This window comes from Psammomys obesus, unplaced genomic scaffold (genome assembly GCF_907164565.1).
Source record: "Psammomys obesus unplaced genomic scaffold, mPsaObe1.curated_primary_1811, whole genome shotgun sequence".
Lineage (NCBI taxonomy): Eukaryota > Metazoa > Chordata > Mammalia > Rodentia > Muridae > Psammomys > Psammomys obesus.
Window position 1 is genome coordinate 30,447,393 of NW_026596069.1, and position 10,553 is coordinate 30,457,945.

At 35.4% G+C, this 10,553-nt stretch overlaps 1 protein-coding gene across 3 annotated transcripts in view; it reads left to right on the plus strand.

Annotated features, from left to right (window-relative positions):
* Positions 1-10,308, plus strand: part of Edil3 (EGF like repeats and discoidin domains 3) — a 567,408-nt gene extending 557,100 nt beyond the window's left edge. For all 3 annotated transcript variants that reach the window (XM_055625558.1, XM_055625559.1, XM_055625560.1), the window contains one exon: positions 7,146-10,308. In XM_055625558.1, coding sequence (XP_055481533.1) covers positions 7,146-7,295 — 150 coding nt within the window. In that variant the 3' untranslated portion in view covers positions 7,296-10,308. The remainder of the gene's footprint in view (positions 1-7,145) is intronic.
* Positions 10,309-10,553: the final 245 nt, after the last annotated feature.

Below are 10,553 nucleotides of genomic sequence, written 5' to 3' on the forward strand. Positions count from 1 at the left end.
ACACACACACACACACACACACACACACACACACACACACACACACAAACACATACAGAGGCACATATCCATACAGACACAGGCACACAGAGACAGGAACACACAGACACACACAAATACACACACAAATAGATGTAATAAAATATTTAAAAGAAATTCAGAGGGCAGTTATCATTAGCAGATCTGGAGTTTTCAACTGAGATTTATTTGGTTTGAGGTTAGTATTAGATTAAAACAAAGTTCCTGAGAATCAGAGAGTAAGGGTAGCTCATATCTAACTTCTCTAACTATAACTTCACAGCATGAAAGGAAAACGAACTATGAATGTAGAATTCTCTCTTATCTGTAGTTCTGCCTTCTACTATTTCTGAGAACATGGATAAACCTGCCATCTAACCAAATGGCATTTTGTTAATAACTTGAGCTCTCAAGTATACTTATTTTTTATTTTTAATTAAAAAGTAGCTGTATCACTTTTACCCTTTCTTTTTTTTCCCTGCAACTCTTGTATGTCCTCCCGCTCCTTCTCAAACTCACTGCCTCATAGTCTTTTTCACGCTTCTCCACACACCCATGTATATGAACAAATACAACTCCTTAAATCTGTTGAATGTTGCTTATATGTGTTTTTAGGACAGACCAGTTGACATTTAAAAACAAATTGAGTCTGATAACGAGAAAGACTGATTTTTCCTCCGTCAGCACTTGTTCACTATCTCTAGCTCTTTGTTTAGGGTTAGTACCCTGTCCGTTTAGCATTATATATGCTGGCATGTCAGTTGGTGCTGTCTTTGTTCAAGCCTTGTTTAGGTTAGGCAGCTGTAATGTTGATATTTCATGGTGTCGCTTCTCTGGCAAATTGTTTGTATTTATCTTGTCCTCTGTCTTGTAAGTACACCAGCTGTGTGTACAGATAGTCAATAACCAATGGTGTGCGTGTACAAACACAATGAACAAGAAGTCGGACACGGAAAAGTGTACACTTTAGTCACCCATTCTACATTTGGTTTTTATCTCCTCCTGTCCTCAAAGAAGCAATGCTGACTATGAGAGGATAACCATCAGGCCAGAGAGATAAAAATGAAGCCACTGTGGTCTGACTAAGATATTGATTATAAGTCTTTTTAATTTTTTTATTATGTACAGTTATATTTATTAAATAATTCAATAATGCTGTTTATATATTTTTGTGAAAAAATATTTGGGTGTTTTCTCTTTCTTTTATTTTTTTATTTATTAAAATTTATTCACTTTTTATCCCAGCTGTAGCCCCCTCCCTTGTCTCCTACCAATCCTGTCCTCCCTCCCTCTTCTCCTACCAAGCCCCTTCCCTAGTTCACCGATAAGGGAGGTCCTCATCTGCTTCCCTCTGTCCCTAGCCTATCAGGTCTCATCAGGACTGGCTGCATTGTCTTCCTCTGTGGCCTGTTAAGGCTGCTCCCCCATCACAGGGAGGTGACCAAAGAGCCAGCCACTGAGTTCATGTCAGAGACAGTCCCCGTTCCCCTTACTAGGGTTTCCACTTGGAGACTGAGCTGCCATGGGCTAATATCTGTGAAAGGGTTCTAGGTTATCTCCATGCATGGTCCTTAGTTGGTGTATCAATCTCAGAAAAGACACCTGTGCCCAGATTTTTGGTTCTATTGCTCTCCTTGTGGAGCTCCAGTCATTGAAAGAGGGCAAAAACAAGGAACAATACTGGAAGCTACCACAGAGGCCTCTGAAAGAGTCTACTGAACAGGGTATCGAGGCAGATGCTAAGACTCATGGCCAAACTTTGGGCAGAGTGCAGGGAATCATATGAAAGAAGGGTGTAATTGTAAGTCTTGAAAAGCTTCGGGAGGCAATGTAACAGTACTTTAAGCTCTTTCCTTTTTGAAGGACACGAGAAAATTTCCAAAAATGATAGAAAAAAAATGTTTAAATCTTTTGGTCTACTAAGTCTAGAACAGTTACAAAGTATAATTTTGTGAGTCAAATCAGTTTCTACATAAATAATACATACAGTTTTGGACCCACAGTGCTGAGGTATAAGGGCAGGCATAGGAGTACTGCACACCAGTGATCCTAGAGCTTAGTGGTTCTGGGCCAAACTGCTCTTTAGAGGACCAACCAGGACACATAAAGTGACCCTCTCTCAAAACAACAACAAAACTAAGCTGAGGTAAACCCAGGTGCTCCAGCTGTACCATGAAGGATATTCTCACTTTCCACCAGAAGGCCCGGTAGCTTCTTATAACTGATATACTCAGTGGTCTAACAGATACTGGTCTGTAGAAACCAATACCAACCTTATCTTAACATAAGGGTAGTTTATTGCTGTGTTTTATATGATATTATGTCTGTGCTGAGGATTAAATGCCCAAAAGATTCTGATTTGAGTTTTTATTAACTACACAGAAGAGTTTACAAAGAAAAAAAAAAAAGATTTAGAAACTCATCCAAACTTTGAGAACTGTCTTTCCCCCCCTTTCCTTCTCTTAGTTTGCAATTATGTTAAAGCACCTTGTCCCATTTTTTTAGGAAATAATTGCAAGATCCCCTAAGAATTACCATGTTTGAAGACGACCACAAACTTGTCATAAGTTAAACTCAAGCTTGTGCATACGTTTTCCCAAAAAAATTGCAAATCACACTGCATCTCTCCCACTAAGTTTTCTCTTCTTTATGGAAAGTTGGTATTTTCCATCAACCTTTACCTATCCTGATTAAAGTGGATATCTGAAACACATATTTCTGGAAATCTCACAAATTCTATTAAGTAAACCAGACATGTTTTGTTTGCCTTGCTTCCCCGATGAAACACTAAAACTGCATTGTTATAAAGGTCTACTGTGCTATAGACCAGGCAAGTGGACTGTGATACATATTTGCACAACAAGAACAAGATGTCCCCTGAAAACAAGCAAGTTCATGCTTTGCATGCTTGGCACTCTGTGCCATCATTACTGTGAGCCCTCTAAAAATAAACTGGTTTTTCAGTACTGTATGACTATGGCTTAGATGACTGCAATATAAATATGGAAAATTTTCTATAGACACAAATATTATAAATTATCATGTGTTATCAAACATCACTTACTTTTAAAATGAATGTCCAAATATCTGTAATTTTTACATACTACAGCCAAAATTTCATAGCTGCAATCATTTTCACAACTGATGTGTTACATCTTATACAGAACTAAATATAGTTAATCATTTAACATTTGGGAGTTTGACATTTCCTTGTAGAACCTATACCAAGCAGAAGAGACTTAAAAGAAAATTGTCTTTTTCTGTCTTTCCTTTTCAGGAAGTAACATAACACTTTATTTTAAACTATTATAGTTTTTGCATTGCACATTAAGGAATTGAACTTAGTTATTTTAAACATAGATATTAAGTTCTATGGCAGGCTGATCAAGTTGGATATTAGATTTGAAATTTATTTTAAATATTTTCACCAATAGACTCCATCTTCATATGTTAGAGAATGTAAGCAAAAGGAAGTATATTTTCTGTCTTCTCTTGTTTGACATGATAACTTTTCAGAAGATTTCTGTTTATATGTTATGGTCTGAACATGGGAGGTTTTGCTAATAGGCACACTGATACTTGATAGCACATTCGAATCCATAAAGAGCTCCTCCTGGTCAAAAAATAATAAAAATCTATTAAGTGAATACAAAATAAATACGTAAAGATGGTAGATTCTAGATATAATATATTTCTGTATTCTTTTATTCACCAAATATTTTCTCAAAATAATCTATAAAGATATGTTTTCTGTCAAATTAAAAATGTATGGCCCCAACAGCAAGGAAAAGTGCTTTGTAATTGCCATGCAGGTCAAATGATTTTCCAGCAGAACAAGGAGAAAGATAATGAATATTCCATTTTCCTTTTTTAAAAATTTTATTATTGCATAGGGGACAGAGGAAGCCCTAAGAATAAGGCTGAAATCAATAAATTAGAAACAAATAAAACAATTCAAAGAATCAATGAAACCAAGAGCTGGTTCTTTGAGAAACTCAACAAAATAGACAAACCCTTAGCCAAACTAACTAAAAGGCAGGAGAAAGCTATCCAAATCAGAAAGTTCAGAAACAAAAGGAGGACATAATGACAGACACTGAGGAAATCCAAACACAAAAGCCTATACACCACAAAACTTAAAAATCTAATGAAATGGACAATTTTCTAGATTGATTCCATTTACCAAAATTAAATCAAGATCAGATAAATAGATTGAATAGTCCTATATCCCACAAGGAAATAGAAGCAGTCATCAAAATTCTCCCTTCCAAAAAAAGCCTTGGGTCAGATGGTTTCAGCTCAGAATTCTACCAGACCTTCAAAGAAGACCTAACTCCAATTCTCTTCAAACTATTCCACAAAATAGAAAACTAGCATTACCAAACTCATTCTATGAAGCCATACTCACTTTGATACCTAAACCATACAAAGACCCAACCAAAAAAGAGAACTTCAGACCTATCTCTCTTATGAACATTTATGTAGAAATACTCAATAAAATACTTGCAAACTGAATACAAGAACACATCAAAGATATCATCCACCATGACCAAGTAGGCTTCATCCCAGGCATGCAGGGGTGGTTCAATATACAGAAATACATCAATGTAATCCACCATATGTACAAACTGAAGGAGAAAAAACACATGATCATCTCCATTTGTCAAATAATCATTTGACAAAATCCATCACCCATTCATGTTTAAAGTCTTGGAGAGATCAGGGATACAAGGCACATACCTAAACATAGTAAAGACAATATAGAGCAAGCCTATAACCAACATCAAACTAAACGGAGAAAAACTTATATCAGTCCCACTGAAATCAGGGACAAGGCAAGGCTGTCCACTCTCTCCATATCTCTTCAACATAGTAGTTGAAGTCCTAACTAGAGCAATAAGGCAACTAAAGGAGATCAGGGGGATACAAATTGGAAAAAGGAAGAAGTCAAAGTATCACTATTTGTAGATGATAGTATGATAGTATACATGAGCAATCCCTAAAATTCAACCAGAGAACTCCTTCAGCTGATAAACCCATTCAGCAAAGTGGCAGGATACAAAATTAACTCAAAACCAAATCAGAAACCCTCCTGTACACCAGAGACAAAATGGCAGAAAAATTGGGGAAACAATACCCTTCACAATAGCCACTAATAACATAAAGTACCTTGGTGTGACACTAACCAAGTAAGTGAAAGACTGTTAGAAAAAAAAAATGTCAAGTCTCTGAAGAAAGAAATTGAAGATATCAGAAGATTAAACATTCTCTTAATTAATAACACAATGTGTAAAGATGTGGATTAAAATTCTATTGTGCTCTGGAAGTACAATAGAAAATTTTGGAAGGGAGAATTTTGATGACTGCTTCTATTTTCTTGTGGGATATAGGACAAAATTTTTTTTTCTTTCTCCCTCTCTCTCTTGTCCCTTTTTTGCTCCTTCCATTCTTTCCCCTTTTCCTCCTTCCATCCCTCTCATCCTTCTTTCCCTCTTTTCTTCTTTTCTTTCTTGCTTACTTTGTTAACTTTATTCTCAGTCATCACATTGGTCTTATAGTCAAGTTGACCGTCGATGACAGTTGACTTTCATTTATGAGGTAAGATGAATGTACCCTTCCTATATCCTTTCTTCTACACATTATTACGTACAGTATGCCAACTCTTTTTTATAGTACCTGTGTGAACATTATATTTTTAAGATGATGGCTGTACTTTGCACAGTGCTTGGATCTCTAAGTCATTTCTTGAAATGGAAAGAATTAGGCAACTTGCAAGATCAATGTCAGCTCATGGCAAATGCAAAAATTCAATATGTGTGTCATTAAAAATAAAACAAAAGGGGGCAGGGTAGCAGCAATGACAGATTTACATGTCCCCACATAATAAATCAATTCTTGAGTTATTTGATTCTTAAAATTAAATGTTGAAAACTCAAAATATTTGTTTTTTTCATTTTAAATTTTTAAAATTTTTATTTCTTTTTCTTAACAATTTATTCATTACATATCACGATTTAACTCTCCTCCTTCAACCCCCCAGTTCCATCCTCCCTCCCTCTCGCTTCCTTTCATCCCCTTCTCCTAGTCCCCTGAAAGCGGGAGTTCTCCACTATTGCCATCTGCCTATAGCTTGTTAAGTCTCATCAGGACTGCTTGGATCCTCTTCCTCCGTGGCCTGGCAAGACTGTGTCCTCTGGGACGCGTTCAGAATAGCAAACAGGATAGACACCAGAAGAAGTGGAAGAGAAGAAATAGGATGGGAGCCTACAGACGCTGAGAGTCAGGGCCAAACTTTGGGCAGAGCACAGGGAGTCTTATGGAGGAAGAGAAGGGTGGGATTAGAAGGACATGGAGGAGACAGAGGAGACAGGAGCCCCACAAGGAGATCTACAAAACTAAAAGACCTGAGTCCAACGGGTCCTGCAGAGACTGATGCACCAACAGACGACCATATATGGAGAGGACCTAGAACCCCCGCTCAGATGTGGCCGATTGGTAGCTCAGGCTCCATGTGGATCTCCGAGGGAGTAGATCAGGGGCTGCCTCTATCATGAACTCAATTGACTGCTCTCTGATCACTCGCCCCTGATGAAGGTATTTGTTTTAAAGTGTCTGAAATATGTTTTAATGAATAAAAAATGCACAGGTGGGTTAGTTGTCAAGATATTCTCTCTACAAGTATGAGGACATGAGTTTGATTCTTAGGACCCAAAGAAAATGCAAGAATGATAGTACATGCTTTTACACAAGGTGCTGCAAAGGTAGAGACAAGAGGATCTCTTGAGCTCTCTGACCACCAATTTAACCTAGTCTGGAAAGCCCAAGTACCACCGTATCAAAAAAAAAAAAAAAAAAAAAATCAGGGTGAACATCTACAGAGTGAGGTTGACCTCTATCTTCCATGTACACACACAAATACCCACATTCACGTGTGCATCTACAAACACACATGCATTTTATGTACCCATACTTGTGCACCCTACACAATACATAAACAAATATTACTCTTAAAAATAAAACCAGCCGTTACCAATTTTAAATTTGCAATGTGTACTACAAACAAGAAAATAAACACACCTGAAAACGAAAAGGGCTAACTAATCCTTTTCTTTGCTCTTCTTTATTAGGTTTTTCAAGGCAATTTTGACAATGACACTCACAGGAAAAATGTCATCGACCCTCCCATCTATGCACGACACATAAGGATCCTTCCTTGGTCCTGGTATGGAAGGATTACTCTGCGGTCAGAGCTGCTGGGCTGCACAGAAGAGGAATGAAGGAAGGGAGCACACATCCCACAATGCTTTTCTTTATTTCCCTACAAGTAACTCCATGAAATGAATGAACTGTGCAAAATCTGATGGAAACTGAATGTTTTTTTTTTTCTTTTTTCTCATGGAAAAGTGTTCAAATTATGGTAGGCTGCTAACTGTCTTTTAAGGAATTCTAAGCCTGCCTTTTCAATAATATATTTTTTGTTGTTTTTATCTCCCAGCCCTCCTAAGTCATACCACACCATCTGTGACTTACTCTTCTTGTTCCATGAATTATATACATTAGTTGAAGTACAGTAGGCAGAGCAAGTCTCCTTTTTACTGCAAAATAAAGAAACTCATAGTCATCAGATGAAATGGTTAAGAGAGAATTAAGGTCACTGTTCAACTAACTTTTATAAAATATTACAATGTTAGCAATAAGTTATTTTCTATAATGAGTTTGGATTATCCTGATTGTTTCCCTGTGCCTAACACTGTTAGTGTTTATTACAGAGATTTGGAGAAGAATATATAATATGCAGTAGCAATTAATATGACATATTCCAATCTTATTTTCTTTACTTCTAATAAAAACTAAGTTCCTTCTGTTCACACTTATATTGTTTATATGTTATATAAACAGGCTAATATTCTTTTTCGTTGATTATTCTCCCTTTATTTTCCTTAAAGCATTGTGTTTATTTATGTACACAAAACATTTATTAGTACACTTGAACAGGATTGGAAAAACAGATGGTTCTATATTTAATATCAGCACACTGAACCTATCTTTTATTTTTGAAGGAAGCTATATATATTTCAGTACCAAAGGCTTCTGTTTTCTGAGAATCCCTTGTTATCATTTGGTGAAAAAGAACGAGAAAAATGCCACAGCCCTTGAACTCAAATCTTCATTTCTTTGAAATAATAGCATCACTCTCTGTGTATTTAATATATTAACAGATATGTGTGAGCCTACTGCTGCACAACTTGGCCAAGTGTACTCAACACTTTTTTTCACATTCCCACATTTCTGCGAAATGAAATTGTCAATGCAGTTTAAAACCAGTGGTGGTCTCCCAAGAGAGTGCATTGCATAATTATAGATGAGAAGCAATGAATTTACTAATGACAAAGTCATAAAACGTTTTCAAGATGAAAATTGATTTCTATTGCTTTGCTTCAAAAGTCCTAGAAAAAAAAAGCAATTATCATAATAATTTGTCATTGATAATGAAGGTATCATTGACGTATATCTCAAATTAAAGCTCACCCTTACTCCATAAATGTCCTCCACACCTAATTTATAAGCTTTACAAGTATTTATTTTATAAGGCTTAGACACAGAATTATTGGAGTTTTAAATTGAAGGTTCAGGAAAGAAAACAGTGGATGTGTATGAAATGCTAAAGCCCTGCACAACACTGCTATATTTTAAATTTTTGCTTTAATACGTGTGCTGCATAAGGAAATCCACTACTGTCATGTCCCGTCTGTCCACGTGTTCACAGCATTTCTCAGTGATGTAAATACGGTGTGGTCTTCAATCGCAGTGAAGAAATGAAAGGGAAAGTCAACCACATTACCATTTTAAATAACAGCAAATTCATTGCTCTGTGGCGGCTAGCAGACCGAATGTTTGTCCCAAGCCCCTGTGCTTACTTCATCAAGTTAAAAACCTGTTGATTTTCAGTATCTAAAATGCTGAGTAATTTTCAACATTTTTTCAAAACAAAACTGTTGTGTCCTCAATACTATTGTCCGCGATAATGTTTTAAACTATAAATTCAGAATATTTAAAGTAGCATTTTCAATTAAAATAGGATTACATAGAAGTACTTAGGGTCTAAAAGTACAGCATTTACTGTCTAGCAATGTTTCTTGTTTCTATGAGGTATAACCATATAACTAAATTTGTAGATGGGTGTTTTTTATTGCATATTCTTAATATTCATACTTAATATTCAGTTCTAGAAATTATGAATAATATTTTGTGTTGAGATACTTTTCAAAGTTTCCCTTGACTTCATGTGCCATTTTGAATTTTGCTCTGTTGATACCTGTTTAAAGTTTGTTTTCCAAAAGAGTTTGGTACTAATGGAACTTGCTATCATTTAGAGAGTCAGTGAGCAGCTTTCTCTTGCTTGTGCACTTTCTCTCTGCTCAATGAGTGACTTACAACACAGCATGCCCTGTGGATATGCACTTTCAGTAAGGGTGCATGCACATAATATAATGACAAGTATTGGGAAGCAGCTTTTGTATCAGTCGTTTCTGCTACAGCTTCAAGCTGAAATGTGATATTTTTATTCAATTTTATTTGCAAATAAAATTTTACAAACACAAAACACAGAAACACCAGGTCCTCACTATGTTACATAATTATCATAAGCTAATTTTATAATTTAGGAAATTATGAATTAATTAACTTTTAACATTTCATTACTCATTTCATGTATGTTATATTGTAATCATCTGTCATAGACACTAATTCCTACTTTAGGGTTGACTTTCTCTTTGTGAGTGTCTTCATAAAGATAGGTATGAATTTTGAAGAGCAGGTATTAATGACTGTATCTTTGCTAGACAACAAATGATGAAATATAACATTGAATGCTCTCATCTGGTGTGTGTATAAGGACAGAAATAACTAAGATACACATAACTTTTGCAACCTTTCAAGCTGTGTAATATTCCAATGTTGTTTTTTTCTTTGTAGATATACTTAAATCATGTAGGATGTTGTAAAACCAGTATGACCCTGTCTAGTCTTCAAACTTAAAATAAACTTTCAAAAATCTGTGTTACTTTTGAGGTGGTTGTAATTAAACATGTTTGTAAGAATATACAAATTGTCTGTGGATGCACACTAACCTTGGCCACATACTTAGCTTAATAATTATTTATATAGACCAACTAAATAGGTAAAGAAAAAGAGATTATAATTGTATAATTGTTTTCAAATATAAGACCGCAAAAGTGGTTTTTAAAGATTATTAAAATATGTAAATTTACCTATATTTTTTATTTGCAGAAATTTTGCAAAATATTAATAATCCAGCCATTTTCTCCTCATGTATACTTAATGATAAATCTATTGTTACTCATATGATATTTCTATTGCTTTTATTTTTTTTTTCAATTTATCATGCTCAGAAATGTACTGAAGAAAGCTGGTTGGTAATATATTTCTATCTCCAGCTATTGCTTAATGAAAGTCTGAACATATGGATTCTTTAAAACCCTCTTTCTGGCTCTGTAGACATCACTAGTAAATTA